The 25,174-nt window shown below is 37.2% G+C and overlaps 3 protein-coding genes across 9 annotated transcripts in view; 1 reads left to right on the top strand and 2 right to left on the bottom strand.

Annotated features, from left to right (window-relative positions):
- Positions 1–163: 163 nt before the first annotated feature.
- LOC113075101 (cartilage acidic protein 1-like) lies at positions 164–9,632 on the top strand. Its single transcript, XM_026247831.1, has 15 exons — positions 164–313; positions 699–892; positions 1,828–2,024; positions 2,110–2,246; positions 2,325–2,481; positions 4,447–4,581; positions 4,658–4,794; positions 5,058–5,194; positions 5,358–5,440; positions 5,545–5,645; positions 5,790–5,958; positions 6,547–6,692; positions 6,876–6,918; positions 7,179–7,693; positions 8,680–9,632. The coding sequence occupies exons 2-14, from the start codon at positions 705–707 to the stop codon at positions 7,187–7,189; spliced, it is 1,641 nt and encodes a 546-aa protein (XP_026103616.1). The 5' UTR covers positions 164–313; positions 699–704; the 3' UTR covers positions 7,190–7,693; positions 8,680–9,632.
- A 95-nt stretch (positions 9,633–9,727) lies between these two features.
- Positions 9,728–15,529, bottom strand: LOC113075100 (golgin subfamily A member 7B). 4 transcript variants are annotated; one of them, XM_026247828.1, is made up of 6 exons: positions 14,149–14,286; positions 11,725–11,850; positions 11,115–11,267; positions 10,890–10,991; positions 10,295–10,378; positions 9,729–10,215 (listed from the first exon to the last, which is right to left on the bottom strand). In XM_026247828.1, exons 1-5 carry the CDS (start codon positions 14,206–14,208, stop codon positions 10,298–10,300), a joined length of 522 nt encoding a protein of 173 aa, XP_026103613.1. In that variant the 5' UTR covers positions 14,209–14,286; the 3' UTR covers positions 9,729–10,215; positions 10,295–10,297. The 4 variants fall into 4 exon arrangements, with proteins under 4 accessions (XP_026103615.1, XP_026103613.1, XP_026103614.1 ...); XM_026247829.1 differs by lacking the exon at positions 14,149–14,286 and adding an exon at positions 15,402–15,529 and having other exon boundaries at positions 9,729–10,378; XM_026247826.1 differs by having other exon boundaries at positions 9,729–10,378.
- A 2,297-nt stretch (positions 15,530–17,826) lies between these two features.
- LOC113075098 (NACHT, LRR and PYD domains-containing protein 12-like) overlaps positions 17,827–25,174 on the bottom strand; it is a 131,382-nt gene continuing 124,034 nt past the window's right edge. For all 4 annotated transcript variants that reach the window (XM_026247822.1, XM_026247823.1, XM_026247824.1 and 1 more), the window contains 4 exons: positions 24,330–24,503; positions 19,635–19,808; positions 18,950–19,123; positions 17,827–18,825 (listed from right to left, as the gene is read on the bottom strand). In XM_026247822.1, the coding sequence (XP_026103607.1) occupies positions 18,819–18,825; positions 18,950–19,123; positions 19,635–19,808; positions 24,330–24,503 (529 nt within the window). In that variant the 3' untranslated portion in view covers positions 17,827–18,818. The remainder of the gene's footprint in view (positions 18,826–18,949; positions 19,124–19,634; positions 19,809–24,329; positions 24,504–25,174) is intronic.

Below are 25,174 nucleotides of genomic sequence, written 5' to 3'. Positions count from 1 at the left end.
CAAACAATTAAAATTATTTTAAGTTTACGGAGTAAAACAATTATTTGTTTGGGTTTGTTAGTAGGGACGTAACACTTCTGCATGCAGATTCTCGCGTCGTTAACGCCCTCTTTTCACTTGCGGGCTTGTGATTGGTCGGACCGACACAGTATTTAAAATACTCGACAGTGATTGGACAGTCGCTTACACAAGCGCTTGTGTAAGGCGGCTGCATTGAAGTTGTGTAAGGAGCAAATATACACCGTAGAAAACACCAATCACACATCATTTCCTAAGCTCTTGAGACAAGCCACGTATTGGAAACTCTAAAAGCGTGAGTATCCACTATAATCCAGCCCAGTCAGCACGACAGGTGGATTTGACACCTTAATATTTACTTGCAAAGCTATAACAATTCTCTCTATTGAGGTGATGAAGATTTCAAATGCATGAACTATTATGTCCTATCATATCGCTTTGGTTTGCTTAGATCTGCTCTGAATGTCTCTTTCATTTGTTTTCTGTAATGTAATACAACAAATTTGTTCTGTTTTGCATCCTTGCCAACGTTTTCTTTCATTCAGTTGAATTTAAATATAATTGCATGCTCTTATTTGTTTTAATATCCATATGCTGTGTAACCAATTTCATAAATGTGTTTCTCATTACATTTATTGCATGATTATGAAGCTAAATTGTAGATACTGTTTGATTGACAGGTGGAGATGAGGATGTGGAGGGCATGTCTTCTGGGTTTGGCTCTGTCAGCTCTCTCTCAAGCTCAGCCCATGTTCTCCGTCACCACGGATACGGTTCTGCCTCCTGATACTGTTCACAACCCCACCCAGCGGAATTATGGGATGGCGGTGACGGATGTAGATGGAGACGGGGATCTGGAGGTGGTGGTGGCCGGGTAAAGAAACTCCAGCATAACCAGATTTCTCAGTGATTAAAAAATAAAACAGGCAGATATATGAAATTTATGAATATGAGTATATATATATAGACACACAAACAACATAAATAATGTAAGCCATGAAGCATCTCTTGTTTGACTTTCTATAAAAAATGTAAAGTATGACATTTCTTTTATAAAGTTTGATAAAAATGGCAAGCAACAGATTTTTTGCATAAGTAAAAATAATAACTTTAAATGTTTATATATTTTTAAATAAAACACTTATGCCCAAATAATTAACGATTGCAAACACTTCAAGCAATGTACTTTACAATATCTGCATTTTAACTTCCATAGCGTTTGCAATCGTTAAATATTTTATTATACATTTTGCTAAACAGGCAGTGATGTAGAATCGGTGGGCGGGGCTAAACAGCAGTGATGTAGAATAGTGGGCGGGGCTAATCAGACAGTGATTTAGAATCTGTGGGCGTGGCTAAACAGGCAGTGCTGTAGAATATGTGGGCGTGACTAAACAGCATTGATGTAGAATAGTGGGCGGGGCTAAATAGGCAGTGATGTAGAATATGTGGGCGTGACTAAACAGCATTGATGTAGAATAGTGGGCGGGGCTAAATAGGCAGTGATGTAGAATATGTGGGCGTGACTAAACAGCATTGATGTAGAATAGTGGGCGGGGCTAAATAGGCAGTGATGTAGAATCAGGCGTTGATCATCTTCTGTCTGAGGCGGTGTTTATCCACACTATTACATCATACATAGGAACATTCCACAATATGTCGTTTTGGCAGACTGCCTTCAATATATAATATGAAACTTACAGGATGTTTTTATAGTACAGTGACCTCTTATACGTCAGAACATGAAAAAAAAATGTTGGTTTCTCAGTTCATGACCCTTTAAGGATTTTGTTGTTTGGCTGTTATCAGGTATAATGGCCCAAACCTGGTTCTGAAGTATGACCGTACCCAAAACAAGCTCGTGAACATAGCGGTGGATGACCGTGGTTCCCCTTACTTCGCGCTGAGAGACCCGCAGGGGAACGCCATCGGAGTGACGGCCTGTGATGTGGACGGAGACGGCAGAGAGGAGATCTACTTCCTCAACACCAACAACGCCTTCTCAGGTACACAGAGAAACACGAGTGTCAGTGACAAATAGACCCACAAAACTTAACGATTGCTTACAAAAACCAAACTAACTCCTTAAAGGTCGGGCGACTTATGCTGACAAACTGTTCAAGTATCGTAACGGTCGCTTCGAGGATCTGCTCGGTGATGACATCAACGTGCGCAGAGGCGTGGCCAATCGCATGGCGGGACGCTCCGTGGCTTGTGTCGACAGAAAGGTAATTATACATCTTTAAATTATTAGTGAGTCATTATTATAATTACCTTTGTATTTTAATACATTTATTCTGTTGTAGGGAACAGGTCGATACTCGATCTACGTGGCGAACTACGCCAGTGGTAACGTGGGTCCTCACGCGCTCATAGAGATGGACGAAGCTGCCAGTGACGTCGAGAAAGGCATCATTGCACTGACTGATGTTGCACCACAAGTCAACGTCAATAAGTTCACAGGTCAGAGATACCAGAAGTCATGTTTGTTTATATGTGTGAGATTTAGAAAGGTTTGGGGTTGGTAAGAGTTTTTATTGTTTTTGAAAGAAGTCTCTTATACACGCATCATAATCTGAAAATTGGGTGGGGGGGGTGTTTGGACAACCCTCCCCATTGACTTTGAATTGTGGGAAGCTGCCTCCTTGTCATTTCTGAATTATAACAAATGCCTAAAAGCTGCTACATATGTGACAAGGTGTACAGTAAACAAACTTAAAAACCCAGAACTACATATTTATAAACTGTCGACCCAAAAAACGAGCGTTTAAGGGCACAAAAGTAGAGCGCAACATGCCATATTACTCTGAAAACTTCGGCCACAAGAGGGAAATGTAATTGGTGACAGGAAACATTTGTTATTTTTAACCATGTCGAAGGATTATTTCACTACCCGATGTGAACCTAAGAGGAGGTGATATATTAATAAACTAAATTTGATTGGTCTACTTCAGTACCTCTTTTCCTTACCTTCCTTTTGTTTGAGAAATGATCCAACTGAATAACCAAATGTGATAACCCCTGACAACTATTTGTGTCTTAAATGCAATTTTTTTGGGTCGACAGCTTATAAAAGCATAGTTCTGGGTTCTGTTGTTTTCTGTTGTATTACACCTTGTCACATAGTAGTTTTCAGACATTAATCTGTTTTTTGTTAAAAGTCAAAAATGACAAGGGGTGGCAGCTTCCACCAATACAAAGTCAATGGAGAGCGTTGGATTGCCTAAATGCAATCTATCTCTATGCTCACCAAGGCTGCTTTTATTTGATAAAAAAAATACAGTAAAGCTAGTAGTACTTTAATATATTGTTACATTTTAAAGTAACTGACTTCTATTACAACATACTGTAAAATGTCATTTATTCCTGTGATCAAAGCTGGATTTTCAGCATCATTACTCTAATCTTAAGTTTACGTGATCCTTCAGAAATCACTCTAATATTACGATTTGCTACTCAAGAAACATTTCTGATAGACCCTTTTCTCAAGACAGTCATCAGCATCGTAAATACTCAAAAGTTTATTTTATTTATATGTATATATATTTAAATTTATGTACATTAAAACACTATACTTTCACTGTTGCATCAAAAAACAAAAAATTTTTGCTTTGTGAGCAAGGGATGAGTTTTGTGTGATGTACCCATAATACATTGCAGCATGAAGCATGTTGCCATTGTTGAGATTCACACACTGATTCTTGATGTTTCCATGATAAACAAATGTTTTTTATCCTTGAAATCTGGTTAAAATCTACTGGGTCTCTTGAACCAGTGAGTTGCTATATTATATAATATTCATTTAATATCTTATGATGATATTTTAATCACCAGCAAGCAACCACAACATTTAATATCTTGCTGTTTTTGCCATAACAAACATAGCTAATGAAAAATGTTGAAAAGTCAAGAGTCAAAATGTCCAAATAAACTAAACACTGATTACCATAATGGTGACTATTACTTTCAAATAGACATCAACACCTAAACCTCTGTTAATCTCATTAAGATCTAAGATTTCAGTTTGTAAATGTATGACATCAATATAGTTTATAATAAGTGATGTTGAAAATATTTTTTTTGGAGTTATTTAATATAGTTGGATCTTCTTCAAACAAACCAAAATTTGACATCTGAGCAACATCTGAGTCCACATCCAAGGTCCGATGAGAAGCTTCCTGGTCATATCTCAATTATAATGTTAGAGGATAATTTTCTAACAATGTTATCAATTAAAAGAATTTAGAATGTTTTCAGAGAATGTTATACTACAGTTTAGCAGAACATTCTGGGAACTAAAATAAAACTTGCTGCTGAAAACGTTCGTGTATAATGTTCTCTGAACATTCTTAGAACAATAATATTCCTAGTTATCTTTCCTTGTTATGGAATATTAATGTTGTACAAGTGTTAATGTTTTTTTTTAAGGTGGCCGTGGTGTCGTTGTCGGTCCAATCCTCAGCGACACAAGGTCTGACATTTTTTGTGACAATGAAAATGGACCCAACTTCCTGTTCAAGAACAACGGTGATGGGACCTTCACAGACCTGGCCGCCAAGGCCGGTGAGGAACCTGACGTTATATTTACAGTACTGATTTGTAATCCTCCCTCAGACTTATGTTTATGGTCTGATAACAGGAGTTGAAGACAGATATCAGCACGGGAGAGGTGTGGGACTGGCCGACTTTAACGGAGACGGAAAAACAGACATAGTTTACGGGAACTGGAACGGTCCACACCGCCTCTACCTGCAGGACGCCCAGCAGAGATTCAAGGTAAGAGTCACCTCTGTAAATATAGTTAACAAAGCCTTAGTGTTGGCTACTGTGAGATTATTTTTTTTTTGACTTGTTTTAAAATATGTTTTGGTATATGGAAGGTAGAAACTAAATATATTTTTAATTTAAAAAAGAAAAGACAATAACACACACACCAAATTGGTGTTTGTGTAATTTTCTTGAAAATATTTATTTTTTGCCATATGGGTCTATATGAATCTGTATCTGTAATGATGAATTGGTCTGTTGTGTTTTTGCAGGACGTCGCCACACAGGCCTTCGCCACTCCGTCACCCATTCGCACCGTCATCGCTGCAGACTTTGACAACGATCTTCAGCTTGAAGTCTTCTTTAATAACATCGCTTACCAAGGAAACGCCCCCAACAGGATCTTCAGGTACTTCAACTCTGATGTCCGATAATCACTGATATATATTTGTATTCTTTAGAGATTATAATGTCTAAAAACTGAACCTAGAAAGCATAAAAAAAATAAAAATAAAATCTATTAATAAGTAAAAATACAAATTTTGAAATAGCACTGGTTTTTGTTTGTGTAGGGTGTCGAGGAAGCTGAACTCTGACCCTGAGGTCACAGAGCTGGATGTGGGCGACGCCTCTGAGCCTCAGGGGAGGGGCACAGGTGAGATCACATGACCTGAGACACTTCCTGTGTAAATAAACCACCATAATGTCTTTCTTCAATAACTGACAGCATTATAACGTGATGTTCTGGTTGGGAAACAGGCGCCACAGTGACAGACTTTGACGGTGACGGTCTGCTGGATCTGTTCGTGGCTCACGGGGAGAGCGCCTCTCAGCCCATCTCTGTGTTTAAGGTCAACCAGGTATGTCAGAAAGTTGATTTCCAATGTTACAATCGATGACTTTTGGACCTCATTGTTTATGTACTGTATACATTGTCTCCTACGTTCTGATATAAAATTCAGTGTAAATGAACACTTCAGCATGCTTTCTTCTCTTTTCCGCAGGGCTCCTCTAATAAGTGGCTGCGTGTGGTGCCACGAACACGTTTCGGTTGGTTCGCTCGTGGAGCGAAGGTGGTGATGTTCACGAAACACAGTGGTGCACACACTCGCATCATTGACGGAGGATCAGGATATCTGTGCGAGATGGAGCCTGTGGCTCACTTTGGGTTAGGTATACACATCAGATCATTTACAAAATAATTTATTCATTTAATGTAAATAATTTTATACCTGATTTATGATGTATTAGTGTAGTGCTGCTTTATTCTACATAGACTACTGTTCAAAGTTTGGGGTAAGTTCGATTTAATTTGAAAGAAATTAATACTTCTTATTGATCAAGAATGCATTAAATTGATAAAGGAAAAAACATGATGTTACTGTAAATGCACATATGTTTCTTGAGCAGCGAATCTGGATGATTTCTGAAGGATTATGATTATGTCACCATGTGACACTGAAGACTGTAGTAGTGATGCTAAAAATTCAGCTTTACATCACAGGAATAAATACAATTTTACGAGATATTCCCATAGAAAACAGTTATTTTAAACTGTAATAAAATTTCATAACATACATTTTCTTATCAAATAAATGGAGTCTTGTTGATCCCAAGAGACCTCTTTAGAAAAAAAAAACATTAAAAAAATCTTATAGACCCCAAACCATTTAAATGTATTTCATTTTGACTTATTCGATCTCTGTAGCTACTCCATCCATTAGCATAAGAGATGAATAGTCTCTTTTGATTGGCTCTTAGGAACCAATGAGGCCACCAGCGTTGAAGTATTTTGGCCGGATGGTCGCTCCATCGCTCGGCCGCTCGAGTCCACTGACATGAACACAGTCATTGAGATTGCATATCCTAATGAGGGGGAGGAGTCAGCGCTCACATCTGATGCACAGGTACGACTGCATGCAAATGAGGAGGAGGAGTCAATGCACACCTTACACAGACAGGTATTGAGATATGCAGTTTAGGAATTTGATAAAAAAACACAAATGTATTATTATCTGAGGGTCAATATTATCTGGCTTCAGTAAAATATTGTGAATACTGAGGTACGGCTGTGTATTGATTCTCTGCAGTGTGGAGAGGGATTCACAGTCAACACAAACGGCCGTTGCATTGGTAAGATTACCTGAGAAGTTCACACTTGATCCAAATTTGAGTAAAAATGATAAAAGCATTTCTCTAACTCTTTTGGAATTCAAAACAAAAAACATGATTTAATTTTAAATGGCTTTAAATGTCACAAATGTTAATATATATATATATATATATATATATATATATATATATATATATATATACATACATACACACTTAATTAACACATCTGAATAATTATAAATCTTTGACATGTTTTCTCTGTCTTGCCCCTCAAACAGCGAGAGCCTGAGTATTTTCAGCTGGACATTGAGTCATCATCTCGTTAAATCAGAGCTGTGCTGTCAGATGTCCGATACTGAAGCAGTTATTCAACAAAGTCAACCACAACCTTCCGTCGTTACTGCCAAATATTTCCTGTAGTGCTATTGAAATTGAACACTTGTAGTTCATCCATCACATTTCTAAGAGTAAAATGATAGTCAGCATTAACTAAATCTGAAAATGTTTACGTCAGACACACTTGTTGCTTTTCTTTGTATTTCCTTTTTTTTTTTTTTTACTTGTTTACTCAAAGGTGGAATGGTGTGTGTTACTAATAAAGCCCAGACTGTGAGTGTGACTCTGTCTCCATTCCCTTCATCCTGTTCAGATGTAAATGAGTGCAGGCGTCTGCCAGCAGTGTGTCCTCACACTCGTCCGGTGTGCACCAACACATACGGACACTATAAGTGCAGCTCAAAGAAGAGATGTGTTGAGGGCTATAAGCCCAGCAGGGACGGCCGAGCGTGTGTGGGTGAGTGCAGGTGATGCTCTGGTTTAAGTTGAGGAAGACAGAATACACTGAGAATGAATGTAGCAGGATAGATGCAGTTCTGAGAGTATGTCTCTTTACTTTCAGTCCATTGGTGAATTACACTGCAAAAAAAGTGATATAGGATTCCCATCTTTGAGCACTGATGTGAAAATGCAGTAAATCAGAATTGAATCGGCTATAATTCAAGAGTGCTGTAATACAGTCTCTTTAAAAGACACTCAATCGATTATTGCAGAAGTACAACCACTTCAATAAATGGGATTACTGTAAAGCAAATGCACTGCACTAAATACAAAAATTATTATACAAAATCATTTGTACTTTAAAATCAAACAAATTTGTGTTCGGTTCTTGGGAGATTTTGTTTAGGTGACTATAAAAACACTTCAAATCTAACTAAAAGGAGGGGAACAACTAGGGAAGGAGCCCACTAAAAGTCAAAGCAAGTTAAGTCCAATTTCAAAACGATTTTCACAAAATTAATTAAGTGTTGACTCTTCTATCTTTCAAAAGAGCTCTTATTTATGATGATTACTAAAATATGTGAAAAAAAATGTAGAGGCAAGCATCACATTAAAATCAATGAAGTAGCTAGTAAACAAATCAATTTAAATAATTTGAAATAAATTTTAAAGAAGTACTGAAATTATAATTTTTAAAACCTACTCCAGAAACCTTTGCTTTATTTGAAACTGAAGAGTGTATTTACAGTAGGCTGCAGTTTATTTACACTGCAGTAATATGTCTAAAATAATAAGCCTCTGAGTAGTGTGGAAGGAAATATTATTTATATACACAGGAAGAATTTACCTGTTCAGAATCATAATGCATAAACGGTCTAATATAAGTGCAAAAATATTACCTGAAACCCTTCTAGTCATCCAAATTTCTTCTTTCTTTCCACATTAGAATCATATCTGTTTTTCTCCAACTCATCCTCATCCTCTCTCTCTCTGTTCCTCCAGCTGTGTCCTCCCGGTACGACAGCAGTGTCTCTTCCTCTCCTGTCTGTCCTGGTTTTCCTCTCTCTGATCTTCTCCTGATCTCAGTGCTGGGTGTCTCTGGAGGTCTGTCTCCGTGTCGTTGAGTCTCTGTAGGTTTTCTGTTCTGGTCCGACTCACTGTCTGTCTCGATGAAGACGGACCTCAGAGTGATCAGATGATGCACAAACAGGATGAAGATCTTCAATCATGCTTTCAGACCTCTAGAGACTGACTGAAAACATTACTGCATGAATATTTGTCTCCACAAGGAGAAGTCACAGGAGTAGAAGAGCTGAACTGGATGAATTCAATGAGTCACGATGATTGTCTTTCCCCAGACCTTACATGTTGACACTTTACAATATTATGGCACTTTAAAGCTGCATTCTTTGGTTAAAAAGGATCCAAAATCAGTAAATGATTAAGTATATAACCAATCAGTGTTCAAAACTATCTCCTTAACTTAGCCCCTGATTCTCAACAGTAAGCTAGTAATGTTCTCTAATTCGGCTTTGGGTCGGATTTCGCAAGAAATGCCAGTTTGTGACACTGTTAACACATTTGAGAACAAATTATAATATTTGCATGTTTGATGTGATCTGAGCTAGCTTTACCAATTATTAAGGTTAAGTGCAACTGGCAGACATGTTACTTCTTCAGATTTCCAGCGATACTTGTTATTTTTGACATATTTCCAAGATGTATCTGTAATTCTGAAGTACATACACCTCAAAACATAAGATTCATCCGCGCTGGAGTCATGCCGATGCACAGCCCACTTAAAGAAGAACATTTCAAACAGAGATGGTGACAAAGAGGCATATATATTAATATCTTAACTTAATGGCAAAAAACAATGAACTGTTTAACAGGAAAGCATTTCATTTTGGGCAAGTAAATAAAACCCTGTGCATGAAAATACCTTTAAATAAAATGTGGATCAAATACAGAAAAGCCGAATTCCTTCATTTGACCATGTTTATTTATTTTGCTACACAACAGAAAAGCACTCTCAGCTTCTTCTACACTTGATCTTTGCATAAACAGATGCCAAAGCTTCTCATCAGGACTCGTTTCTGCTCTGACGACGTGTTACGAGTACAAAACATGAACGGTTAGCACACTATGAAATAAAACAAAAGGATCAAGTCACAAATAGTACCCGAGGAATAAGATGGCAGTGTCTAGGGCTTGTATAAAATATATGGGCTTAGATTTCAGTCCTTGACATCTACATAGTCTTAAATCTGACTTCTGTTCAATAATTTGAGTAATTCTCAAACAAAAAAGGGTGAAAAATGGTGATGATGGAAGACTGTCGTGTGCCGATTGGCAGCTACATCACAGGCGTTTGTGAGTCAGTGACAGAAGCTCCTGTGTTTCTCCACTGAGTGACTGGAGGATGTGCAATTGCTGCAGGGCAGTGAAGGTGACGGTTATGACTGAGGTAATGACGCGCTGCTGATCCAGAGCTGATGCGTCTCCTGGAGGCAGTTCATGTCAGGTGTGTGTGTGTGTTTGGCGATGCTGAGTGGACGCTGTCGTGTCTGTTCAGCAGGCATCAGTATGAAGGCATCACACGTGTGTGTGTGTGTGTGAATCATCGTCCGCTGCTGCTGGTTGTGCTGCTTCCTGAGCTTGAACCGCTGGAGCCGTGATCCTCGTACACACTGATCTCAATCTGACACACACACAGGTTAAGAGACTAACATCACAGCATTACACAACCTTACATACACACAACCTTACATACACACTTATATAAGATAATATAATAATTCTCAAGTTATAAATATTATATGTTATTACTTATCAACCTGATTTAATTCCCAAAAACAATATTTAGTTCAATATTTCGATTTAACAATCTTTTTAATTTAACGCACTGTAAATATATATAGGCATAAAGATGAATAAATATATAAATATATCCATATCTTTATTAATACATTTAATTATGAAAAAATATATTTATCTTATTTGATATTCAACTAAATATGTTGAAGTGACACCAATTTATTGCTACAAAACTAAATTAATATAAGCCAAAAACAATATTTGGCCATTTCCCACATTTTGTTCACAAGACTAATAACAGTTTCAACAGTTTCAACAGTACAAGCAGCGTCCGCTGACCATCTGTTCACACACACACACACACACACACACACACACAGACTCTGTAAAGATACGACCCTCATGCCTCTCTCTATGGGGTCTGTGATGAGGAGACCTCGAGGAGCGTAGACCTTCTCATTCTGCTCCTGAATGTACCACGAGATCTTCTTCAGCACCTGCACAAACACACACATCAGCATCATTTTTAATTGCCATAGTTTGCAAAAACTGGCACATAAAACCATGTTTTATTTTTACATGCCATTTCAGGGTGGCTTTATCTGAAACTGATAATGCACCTTCTCGTAGCGTGTCTCGATGCACAGGAATATGAGGTAAACCGTGAGGCAGGCCAGACATCCCTCGAGGTAGGACTGGCCTCCGATCTTCTCCGCCTCTGCATAGTAATTATTCAGCGTCTTCACCGTGTCCTCAAACAGCGTCCTCTCAATCTGACCAATCAGGTGCAAGGATAAGATGAGTCAGCCAATCAGAGAGCACCAGATAGTTCACCCAAGGACATTAAATGACAAAAACTAATGGGTTTGAATCAAAAACAGACATTGTGAAAATATCTGTCTCATGCCAGACATCACGTGAAAACTCTTGATTGCATCAAAATAATCAAACAGAGAAAGACACAGAGAACTCTTCATGTTAAGCTCCCTTTCCCAGTCATTTACTCAGCAGATATTCACTGGGCGTCTGTATCATGATCTAACACCTTTAAACAGCTCTATTATCAGCTCTATTAGCAGCTCATTATGTGTGTGTTGTGTGGAGTCTGCGCACTCAGCAGTGCTTTACTGAAGAGCACAGTTTCTTTGAGTGAAGAGCCCTTTATCATCCTCTTCTTTTTACTTGCGTTGTGTCTCTTTTGTTCTGCCAAACACACACACACACACGTACCCTGCTGTCTAACTCGGAGGGGAACTTGGTCTGGAACTTGCAGACGGTGCCATCCGTGTAGTCTCTCTGAATGAAGACCTTATTGGCCAGAGATGCACTGTGTCTCAACTCCTGAAGGTTATGGAACTACATCAGAGGATGAGAGAGGGTTACAGATTAACAGATCTAATCAGAAATTCAGTTTCCTTCGGATGTTAGATGTTAAACAATGCTTGATAATGGCTTGACGAGTGCAGTTTCCTTTACGGTCTTGTAGCATTTTCTAGTGAAACCAGAAGTTTGACGAGGAAATTATCCACTAGCATTCAGTTATATCACATATGAATGTTCCTGCTAGTCAGTGACCGCTGGTACATTTTAGCAGTGCATTGCAGGTGATGACATTGTGTTCACTCATCACTGCATCACTTGAGCTCAAAGAGTAACGGAGTGATATCATCATCATTAGCTCAGTATATTGCACTGATGCTGCTGTCATAAGCTCTACATTAATGTAGAGATGTTTCTGTCATTAACTCATAGTAATGCCATCATCATAAATCTCTTTTATATTAATGCAGTTGCATCACCATCATTAGCTCATAGACAGAGCAATGCAGTGATACTGTCTTTAGCTCATATAATAATGCAGTGGTATATAATTAATATCTTATAGAATAGTGCAGTGATTTCATCATCATCTCAGACTAATGCAGCGAAGTCATTATCTCATAGAGTAATGCGGTGATGTCTTTTACTCAGAATAATGCAGGGACATTTTCTTCATTTATCTTCATCACTGCAATACCCTAAGCCTAAGGTATTGACAACACTGCATTATGTGTCAATGATCATAATAGCTCACACAGTAATGCAGTGATGTTGTCATAAACACATAAAGTAATCCAGTGATGACCTTTTAATTTAATGGACACTTCATCGGCTGTATGCACACACACACACACACACACACCAACATCAGAGCGATTGGCCATCTGTCACTGCCAACACACACACACACTAACTTCTGTCCATCCCCCACTCCTTCCCTTTATTCGCACCTCTTTCTCTTGCAGTATCAGTAAAGTTCATACACTGGAAGACACAGCACCAACACACAGAGATTCAGCTCAACTGACAACACTGTATGTTATTCTTTATCTTTGGATATCTGAAGGTCAGATAAAGATTATTTTGACTGCAAGCAAGGGACAGTATAATTACCCCTGGCAGTCCTGGCAACCTGTTATTTAAAACCTGGCATTGTTTTAGCAGCAGGGCCTGCCAGTGAATGTCTCAATCTGATATAGTAACAGGCTGAGACAGCACACACTGATTCAAACACACACACCGCTCTTCAATAATGTGGATGAGATCAATTTCTGGCACTCAACGTTTGCACAGATCTCAAGAATTCTTGCAAAGCTCAGATAGAAGACATATCCGGTGTCAAATAATGCACAACACGACATATACCTGTTGAACTCCTCAGAAATACACTCAGATGGATCTAGAACTAAACTATGATGGGAAAAATCTAATGAAAGAGTGGTACTTCAATATAAACCACTGCATGCAATTATTAACAAATTAATATACCATCCCATGGTACTTCAAATGATACATGGACCAGACAATGTAAATGCCAAAAGTTTGTTAGTAACATAGGACATGTAGCATGCTAGTAACATTATAAACCATCAACTTTTAACCATTAATATTGTATATATATATATAATATTCCATTAGGTTTTATTGGTTATAACAAGCCACAAACAGAAGGTGACCAATTACCAGTAAAGACCAACAGGGTCCATTACAGTTTCCATTAAAAGCAATACAATTACCATCATAACCAGTAAAAACATTACAAATTCTGTGATTGTGTCTGTTGTTTTTTGTTTTGTTCCATGGTACAATAACATCTGATCCCATCATTGTAGTATACGGGAAAACCGAGGGATTTATCACAACTAAACGTTCTGGGCTGTTGTTACTAAACGCCTCGTTAATTATGCATGCATGCCGCTCTCGGTAACAGTCTCAGAAAGATGAGAGACACTGTTACCGACTCCCGCAAGCACAACCGATCGATCGCGAGGAGACGATCATTTAACACACACACTCACCGCTGAAACCAAATATATCCAAACACACTCTATTCATCTGGTGAGGCTTGTACAGAATGATTATTGACCGTTACCGGAGGAGTGTGTTTGTTTTCCGCTCGCACGAGATTAAACAAAGAGATCTCGCGCTCGAACCACGACATCACGCGCGCGCTCAAGGTTACTCGGCGGGACGGCGGACAAACATTTAACTCTTAAATTAACCCCAGAAAAACTTGTGAAATCACATTTTAAATCCCAACCGCAGGAAATCACAGCAAATATCGTCAGTTAAATCACTTTTAAAAAAGGCAATTTAAAAAGAAAAACACCCTACAGATTCGTGGCAGTACGGGAGTTTTGTTCGGTCCGTCGCTGTCCGCGGTGCTGAAATCATTCCTGATCCGGTCACCAAAGAAAAAGACACACAAACACTTCGCTAAAAGAGCTTATGGAGCAGTCGACCCACGCTTTTATTCTCTACGGTTTCCAGTGCGCGCTCCGCTACGTCACACGCGCACGGCTCGAGCTCATTTGAATACAGCACCAGATCCTTCTGACCACAAACACAAGCCTTTGTCATCTGTGATGAACAGTGCTTTCACAACAAACTTTCTTTTCTTTTATCAATCTAAGCATCTGATCTAAGCAACAGCATTTCAGGCAATAATGAAACTCTGTGTCAGAAATAAACAACTAAATAAATCCATATCTGAAAGCATTACTGGAAAAGCTTATTTTGTATTCTTATAACATCTATCATAGCAAAACTTGGTCACACTTTAATTTAAGGTGTCCTTGTTACAGATTAATTATACATCTAAGTACCGAGTAATATCAATTGACTATATGTACTTACTATAGGGTTAGGATTAGAGTTTGTCTCATTACTTTCATGTAATTATGCATCATTTATTATTATTGTAATAGAAAGTACATGCAACAAGGACGCCTTAAAATAAAGTTTTACCCAAAACTTAAAGAGTAGCATCAATAAAAAATGTCGTTGTATATGTGTCCCTTTTCACTTTGACAGTATTTCAGCACTAGATCTGACATGAAAAAAAAAAACAACAACCGCTGATCAGTGTCAACATTACTTCAGAACTAGTCACCCAGAATAACATCTCTGCCTGATCCAATATACTGGTAACCTAGCATAGTTAGTCAAATTCAGACACATAATAAAGAACATTTAACTAAATGACAAACAAGATAACCACATTATGACACTATCTATCTATCTATCTATCTATCTATCTATCTATCTATCTATCTATCTATCTATCTATCTATCTATCTATCTATCATGTTGTTGCTCTTCACTTGTGGCTGTTATAGGGTTTAGTTCACTCTCTGTGTTGTATGTTTATTTTATTCAGTGACTTATGCGCTGAGCAGCAATTATAACCGATTTTAACGTTTTTTTTTTAACGGCGCAAAAACATCGACAGAGCTGATGCTACACACTAATGCGCACTGATCTTATTTAAATGATCAAAATGACGCCGAAATCCAGACGCTAGCTTAAAAATCGTCGCATATAAACACACCTGGCACAAAAACGATGAATAAAGGGCTGTTTCTCACCTCTGTGGCCATGATGCCATGCGAGCGCGAGATACCTGTTCCGGTGCTGAAACGGGTTCACGGGAACAAACGTTTGCGCTCGGGGACAAACGGAGAGGGGGCGGGGCCGGAAATAATCACGCAATCAGATGACGCGCAGTTGAGGAGAAACCATAGACATCATACTGCGTTGCAATCACTCTCTGTTCATAAAAGCAATGCTGCTTCGAGTTCAGCAACTCTTGGTAAGAAAACATTTATTTGTTCTTTTTAAGTTCAGTTAAACTTTTTAGTATCACAATACGATTAATTTCAGAGCTGCATTGCAAAGAGTTGTACTGTTATTTTATCCCTCAATGTTTAATTAACATTAAAGGGTTAGTTCACCGAAAAAATGAACATTTTGTCATTACTAACTCACCTCATGTCGTTCCAAACCCGTGAGACCTCTGTTCATCTTCGGAACACAGTTTAAGATATTTTAGATTTAGTCTGAGAGCACTCAGTCCCTCCATTGAAGCTGTGTGTACGGTATACTGTCCATGTCCAGAAAGGTAAGAAAAACATCATCAAAGTAGTCCATGTGACATCAGAGGGTCAGTTAGAATTTGTTGAAACACCGAAAATACATTTTGGTCTAAAAGAACAAAAATTGCGACTTTATTCAGCATTGTCTTCTCTTCCGGGTCTGTTGACGTACAATGCTGCTGATGTGTTATCTTTGTCATTGGGCACACCAGAAAACACGCCTGTCATTTAACTCAGGAGACACTTACTGCATTACATTACACCTGAACAGAATACATGCACACACTTCTCCGCTTCAGTCAGAGTGAGGAAGAGGATGTTGAGCAGAACGCAGCTCAGCAGGAAGCACATCAGCGTCCTTCACCTGAAAACACAAAGAGCTGAATACTGGAGACATGCAGCAGCATCAATAACTCAGAGATGCGTTTAGAGCAAACACAAAGTCTCCTCATGAGAGTCACATGACACAGTCTCCTGAAGTACAGTCAGTGATTATTACGGGATGTCTCTCACCCGAGCAGGGACCGCAGCACCTCCAGCGAGTCTGTGACCGGCTCCAGGAAGACGGCCATCTGTTTGAAGCAGATCAACATGTTCAGCAGGTCAAAGGTCAGTGCTCTGGGGCGGCCCAGATCAGAGCTGCTGTCTATAGAGGACGTGTCTTTAGTGGTCAGCTGGGTCAGTTCGGCCCGGTCACCCCTCACCTGTGTGGAGTCCTGATGAGAGGAGGCTGCGCACTGCATGCTGGGAAATCAGAGATCATGACTGAGGATACAAAGACTTTGTTCATCTCTTATACACATATGACAGACAAGAGACACGCAGCTGTTAAATCTGATGCCTGACAGTCCGTTTAGAAACTTTAATGATTTAATCTGAATCAATAAACAATGTCAAATCCAGCAGACTTGAGTAACAAAGCATCCTGATATATTTAAATATATGAACAGATGTAAGAATCAAGTCAACAGATGCCAAACAGATTTGATAAACAAACATGATTCGTATTTTTATAATACAAAAAAAAAAATAGTTATGAAAGCAAAAAAAAAAGGAAGTAGACATTAGAAACAGTGTCATATTAATACCAAGCAGAACACAACAGACAATAACATAACTTTTGGTCCTTAAAACAGCTTCTTCTATCGCTACAGAGTCATAAATGTGCGTTAAGATTAATAAATCTGAGATTAATCCACTTAAAAATATATTAAACTTGGTCCACAGGCGGATGTGTGGATGTCGGAGCGTGATGATGATCGAGTGTCAGCAAGAAAAGAGCGGCGATCACATCGATGTGTCCCAGAAAACCCAGAAGTGACTGTCATCTGAGAATCTGTTTCTGTTTGGCGTTTGACAATTTAAACTATTACTGCCATCAGTGTCTGTTGAACATAAAACATTTTTTTTCTCGGTTAATGAAAGTAGTTTTCACTAAACAAACTATTTGCCTATTTTTGCTGGGTACTGTAAATAATACCCATTTTCTGTTGCATGTTCAATTATTAATGCATTAATCTCTGTTTAATTTATTCAAACAGTTTTACAATTGTTAAAGCGCCCAGTTTGTGGCCAGCGAGCCTGTATCACTGACTCAATGAGCCTAATGTACACAGAGAGTAATAAAAGTGATTTAAATACTCGTGGTGCCTCATGGACCCTGATTACGAGATCAGACAATATCACTGAGACACACATTACATGTGAAATTAATAACTCTGAGTTTAAATAAAATGAGTTTGAACGTTAATCATAACCATTGGCTTTCCATAAACCCCTTTCCTGAAGACAGTAATGATGAGAGGATGACAGATGTGTCATTAATTAACTTCAGTGAGAAAACATGTGCATGACATTTTGACAGAGACATTAAAACATCATCATCCAGGATTCACCCAGAAATAAATCTCAGCTCAACTTCACGTGGAGGAAGAGTTTAATAAGTGATATGTACAAAAAATTTACATTCATATACAATATAATCATCAGAAATATCATAAAGAGAGTTTTGAACATATCAGATCTTAACCCTCAGGTTGTGTTTATGAGATATTATTATTAATGACTTCAGTCTCATTACACAGTATTCAGAACAAATTGTGTAACAATAATATTAGTTCATAAAAATAAAATATTTGGTTAGAAATTTGCTTTTAAACTCAGGCCATGAAACATACTAAACATGTTTATCACAAGACTTTTGAACACGGATCGTTTGTAACAAGATTTACTTCAAACAATGCATTGAATGAAATACAGAATGAAACAAAATATAGTCTAAACTTATTGGTATATGTACATCTCAATTTAGATTTTATCATAACATACAGAAAATTGAAAAGTTGTCTTTTACACAATATATTTAATTCTGAATATCACAAATCCTCTGCTGTTCAGTGATAATGTCTAAATGACAATGAAAGGTCGGAAATAGCATATCTAGTAAAACATGTATATGCTTATCTATATTTTAACATGGTAACTAATGTAATTATGACTAAATGATTTCCTCATGAGAAATCCTCTGCTGGATCATGTCTCTCATTCACAATCACAGTCACAGTCTTGTTGTGAGGTAAAGCTGAGATCTTCCTCACGGTTCAGGATCTGCTGGAGAGCTCGTGTGTGAAGCAATGGAAAGTGTTAGATTTTATTTGTTTGTTCATTTTTGTGATGCGCTCCAGATAAAAAAATCATTGATTGGAGGGATCACAGAAAGAGCATCCTGTTTTTCAGCAACTTTGAGTTTTTATTTTGAGCAGATAAAAATAAAAGCAGACCCTTTACACATTTTCAGATTTGTCTCTGTAAACTCCTGTAACTCACACACATCAGCGCTTGATCACTGACTTCAGTTCTGATGAATCTGTTGGATTCAATGTGTCTGTCCTGATCCATATTCTCCATCATTTACAACCTGTCAGTAAAGAATAAAACACACAGTAAGAGATGCATTATAGGGCATTACTGCTGACACACATCTGCACTGAGATTGAGATTAAAAGACATTATTATGTTATTAGTGAATCATTACTACTTACTTCAGTGTCTCCAGTTTGTAACGTGGATCGTCTTTTAAAGCAGAGAGCTGCGTCACACTTGACTGTCCTAGATTATTCCCAAACAGATCCAGTTCTCTCAGCTGTGAGGAGTTTGATCTCAGAGCTGAACTCAGAGTAGAACAACCTTCATCTGTGACGTCACAGTCCCACAACCTGCAGAACAACACACTCTTCACTCTCAGATCAGCAGAAACAAACAGATCACACACACACACACACACGTGTATTACACATTCAGACTATAGTTTTGTTCAAGCAGTGTTGCCAACTAATCTGTGCTTTTGAAAAAAAACGTTTTCAGTTGCTAACATTAACACAAATGAATATAATTAGAAACATTGAATCTCTGTGAGCCTATTTAATGAAATATAACGTGCATATTATTCTTAAAGCTGTGAAGCACCAGTTTAAAGTTAAAAATATTAATAATTTTCTTACAACTATGGTTTTGCTTTAGAAAACACTGATTTATCAACTGGGGTCTTTTTGGATTATAGCTGTGTTTGTTTTGCATTTTCTTTGAAGCAGGTTAATATCCATTTGCATTATATGAACTCACAGAGATCTTTTTTTTCTCTAATCTAATAGAAAATAATTTCTATTCTAATATATCCCTAAAATACATAATTGTTTCACTGGAGCTTGATACTGAATATGATCTTACCCCAGTTTCTCCAGTTTACAGTGAGGATCCTTCAGTGCATCAGAGATCAGCTTCACTCCTGTAACTCCTACTTCATTCCCAGACAGATCCAGTTCTCTCAGCGGTGAAGAGTTTGATCTCAGAGCTGAACTCAGAGCAGAACAACCTTCATCTGTGATGCCACAACCATACAACCTGCAGAACAACACACTTTTCACTCTCAGATCAGCAGAAACTATCACACAAACACAGACTATGATATTAAATGATGAATCTGTGTATGTTATATCTCAGGAGGTATTATTATTATTTTGTCGGTTTCTGTAAACATATGCTAAGAGTTGTGATTGTGAGGTTATGTCGTGTGTCTACTGTCTCTCTCACTTCACCTGCTTTCAGACCAAATCCCCACAGTTGCATCTTAACCGTTAAAATAGTTCTTAAGGACCAAATTGTCAGGAGTATGGATGAGGAGACTTAAGAGGCTTGTGAGTTTCTTTAGCAGTGGAGAAATGGACGAAACACGAAGAGGGAGAAGAAATGTGCTGCACACAATGCATGACAGTGAGTGAATAAGACACTACACATTAGATCGTGCAGAGATCATGTTTGTGACCAATCTAATTAGAGACACGATAACATCTCTGACACCACGCAGAAATAATCACTACATTAATGACATTAACATATTTGACAACTGGAAAATTTAAACATATGCAGCAGTGATGATTTGAGTCACAAACTTCTTTAAGCAAAGAGATTACAAACAATTACTGCACTTTCTGAACCTTATTGTGTCGACATTAATGTCCTATAAAATATGTTGAGTATGACAGCATGGTAAATAAAAATAAAGAATATATATACACACATATTAGGGGTGGGCGATATGAGCTAAAATTCATATCACGATATTTTACACTGTCCAGGCGATATCGATATTTATTGCGATATAAGGGGGAAAATTACAGTAAAATATTTGAATCTTATTTAACTAGAAAAAGTGAGGGATTAGACATAGACCTGAAAAGTACTTTTTTATTTTGCCATTGTTTTTCTCAAAAAGTGCAAACATGCCACATGAGGCCTTTATGAATTAAATATTGTGTGTTTGAGTTGGCCAGTGGTTCCCAAACCTTTTCTACCGGGCCCCTCTTTTGTAGGAAAAAATATTTTCAAGGCCCCCAACCCCTGATTTTTTTTTTTTTTTTTTTGAAAGTCTCTTATGCCCACCAAGGCTACATTACTTATTAAAAATACAGTAAACACTGTAATATTGTGAAGTATTGTCAGTTTAAATGATCTGTTTGATTGTTTTAACACATAGGTTGCTGTATTCCTGTGATGAAAGCTGTATTTTCAGCATCATTACTACAGTCTTCAGTGTCACACAATCTTCAGAAATCATTTAATATGAGGATTTGCTGCTCAGTAATAATCATCCCATTCTCTTTATGGGGGAGGGGACTATAAAATAATTAATTAAATTTAAATGCATATTCAGCAACAGCAACATCAATGAAAGGTTAACATTTGTGTTGTCTGTAAATAAAATAAAAACTAATTAATTACACATTTTCTGTAGTTCATCATGACTAACTGATTATTAATATATTGTCATAGTTTCACACTGAACCTTGTAGAAACAACATAAAGATGGTATATTTTAAATATATGTTTAATGACATCTCTTCACCAAGTCTCTTTATTACTTGACACATTTTTGATAATACTGCTGATGATGTCTCTATGTCTTCACATAAACTATAAATGCATAAACCATATATATTAATTTTTATTCAAGCTACAAAGGTTAATCAGTGACTAGAACAGTTGAGTGATTTCTCTTTTTCATTTCCGTGATTTCAGACTTCAGCAAGTTTCACTTTAAAATCGGACGTGCATGATGCATATCTGTCACATATCCAGTTTTCTGGATAACTCTGTACGATTATTTTGGACTTTATAACTAATTTAAGGCCGTGTTTACAAAATCACTCACCAAAACCATGCATTTTGTCATAAATGCGTGTGTTTTTGTCGTTTGAATGTTTTTATTACCTTAGAATGAGTAATTTCTATCTACATTCACCGCGGTTGGCCTAAATTTTGGAAATTGATATTTTGCGCTGCATGTTTCTACAGGAGCCTAAACAGACAAACTGCTCTACAGAGTGTGTTTCATCACTGTGCTGTTCTTGTCAATAAAACACTGACACAATGATGAACAAGTAACAATAATAATATTTGCAGTAACATCGGTTTACTGAATGATAGAGTAAATATAATTCCTTAGTTAATCTTTGTAAAGAAACCTCATTCTCTGCTGTCTCAGAGGATGACATATTTGTCCTGTTTCAGCCACCGTAGCTTCTCTATGTGCAGTTCAACCTAACCACTAATGATGGTAAAATTTACACACTATTTTTAACTTTTATTGCGTCACCCTAAGTGCATTATGGTCAGTAACACGACACGTGTGTGATGTAGAGCACACTGTGTCTTGTTCAGGAGCAGAAGAAAACACACGTGTGACGTGGTTCTGTCCATAACATGACTAGATAACACAGAGAAGAAGAACTTCTGAATCAAGTCATTATTTTTGTTTCATTTTTGCACAAAAAAATGTTGTAGCTTAATTAAATTATAATTAATATTAATTAATTATACATAATTAAATTATAATTAAATTATGTAAATTATGGTTGAAGCCGTGACTACTTTAACGATGTCTTCACCACATCTATTCATAGCTTTCAGTCACGTGACCGGCTCGAAGACACAGAGGACAAAACATCCACAGAAATGCAGCACAAACCTGTCAATTTCCATCTGTTTCACAGCTGCAAATATTCAGATCACCTCTCCAAAGAATTAAACGAAAAGTATGTGAACAAAATGCAAGTTTTGCCTATTTGCAATCCAATGTTGTTTTTGGAAGCCCTTTTAGTTTTAGTCACTAGTAAACTTGATAGTTTTAGTCAAGTTTTAGTCGAAGAAAACACAAAAAGGTTTTAGTCAAGTTTTAGTAAATTTTAGTAAAAAACAAAAAAGTAGTCTTTAACAAATTAATTCAGGTTAAAAAGTATTGGAAATGGACTTAGGTTTGACAGGTTGTAACGAGTGTTGCAATTCATAAAACAACAGTTAACCTTAAAAGCTTTGCATAATAAACTAGACTTTCTCATTGATGGAGATGCAGTGCTGCCAAGCTGTACTTCATGGTTGCATTGGGCAGAAACCTTTTTTCCACATATTTCAAGTTATTTTTCCATGAATTGATGCTCTTCTAAAATTTCAGCACATTGCCTATTTTCACCAATAATCACAGTAATAAAGGAATGGTTTAAAGTTTAAACAGCAAAAAACTTACACACAAATAAAGTGGAAACAGTGGAATCACTGTTTTACTCCAAAAAAGCCAGGAATAAATACATTCTTACTTTGGCAATTGTGGCTTTATTTGAGAAATTGGTAAAGTGCAATGAACAATGTACCCAAAATATAAGCTATTGAGGAACACATACTTATGCTCTACAAATTGTGCTTCAACTTGTCTGCCAGTGCAACAACAAGATGCATATTATTTGTAAACACAAACATCATGCAACCCTGTCTAATAAAAGTGACACAAGCATTCAGGGATGCAAACACATGTATGGTCAAAAAAGAGAGAGTTAACGAGGCCCTCACCCCGCAGCAAATATCACAATTTTATATTTATATATGAATGTCAAGAGCTAAAAAGTGTATGTATTTATATAGCCATCATTACACACAAATAATATACAATTAAATTATGCTCATTTTAAATGTATTGTGTAGGCTAGGTATAAAAATATAGGGATTTTAATAATCTTTCAGTGCGCAAACCCATGATAATATGAAACGCTTCAAAACAGAGCGCACAAAGCGCGTATGCACATCGCGGGTGCAGAATGATGTGCTCAAAGCAACACGGAGTCACAGTGTGCTGCGCTGCTCAAGTGCGCATTTAAAAGTACGTGCATCCCCGCCCCAGGTGCAGCCCTGCCTCGATCTGCAGCCTGCAGCCGGGTGCTTCTCCAAAATAGGAAGAAATTATATGCATTGTGAACATCAGACTTATAATCATTTTGGTTCCGTCTCGTCTCGTCATGTTTTAGTCACATTAGAGCCAATTTTAGCTAGTCATCGTCATGTTATCGTCAGAAAAAAAAGGTACGTCAACGAAATCATTTTGTTATCATCATCGTTGACGAAAACAACATTGTTGCAATCCATATTAAGCACCTGCGGCAATATTTCAATCATTAAACAGTGCGACAAAAGAAAGCTCATCCTGTTTGTTTTCTTGATTTTACAAAACCACAATGTTCAGTTAATATTGAGAGTGCACACAAATAAAAGTAGAATGTATTACACTGATGATGAAAGATTTTGTGTTGTTTCCACAGTTATCAGGAGAAATGTCAGAGATCTACTTCTGTGTGCTAACAGCTTCTGAACAAACACTCAATAGTGCACTTTTATCCAGATTAACACTAGAGCGAGGGGCTATGAAAAGCTGCTACAACTTACATGTTTTCATTTACAAATTATAATTTGAAGACCGAAATTCATACAGATGTGGGATGACATGAGAGTGAGAAATGACAGAATTTTAATGTTTGGGTAAATAAATATTGTTTAATACAAAATCGTTTCACTGGAGCTTGATACTGAATATGATCTTACCTCAGTGTCTCCAGTTTACAGTGAGGATCCTTCAGTGCATCAGAGATCAGCTTCACTCCTGTATCTCCTACTTCATTCCCAGTCAGATCCAGTTCACTCAGCTGTGAAGAGTTTGATCTCAGAGCTGAACTCAGAGCAGAACAACCTTCATCTGTGACGCCACACTTACTCAACCTGCAGAACAACACACTCTTCACTCTCAGATCAGCAGAAACAATCACACAAACACAGACTATGATATTAAATGATGAATCTGTGTGTTACATCTCAGGAGGTATTATTATTATTTTGTCTCATGTCTAAGGGGATGTTAACACAACACCATTTTCAACTTAAAACAAAAAACTTGTGTTTTTTGGTTGTTTATTTTCATGACAATGTATTTAAACTTTCTTTTTAAAAACAACAATTAATTAATGATCAATTACATATTTTAACAATGACATTTTATTGTCTTATTAACTAATAAAACTGCTCATTCTGAGAAAGTCTGAAGCAGTGTATTTGGTGGTTAGTTAATATGCACCTAACTGATCAACAATTAAAGGTACAAGCTAATGATGGTATTATAAATGAACAATCATTACAGAACAATTGCAGCGAGCAGCTGCTTAACACATTTAACCTTTTTATTGTTTGAGTCCCTTTTCAAAAGTTATTAAAAGTTGCCAAATAAATTTTAAAAACTACAAAATGTGTTGCTAGGTTCAATGTTTGAAAGAAAAGCTTCCAAGTGTAGTCAAAAAAGATGCTAAGTTGTCAACATGAACACAAATTAAGAGTCTCTTAATTAGATATCTGTGAGCTCATATGATGAAATATAAAGGGCATATCATTACTAAATT

The sequence above is a fragment of the Carassius auratus genome, unplaced genomic scaffold, assembly GCF_003368295.1.
Source record: "Carassius auratus strain Wakin unplaced genomic scaffold, ASM336829v1 scaf_tig00016366, whole genome shotgun sequence".
In the NCBI taxonomy this organism is placed as follows: domain Eukaryota; kingdom Metazoa; phylum Chordata; class Actinopteri; order Cypriniformes; family Cyprinidae; genus Carassius; species Carassius auratus.
This window is presented reverse-complemented; position numbering and strand designations above follow the sequence as displayed.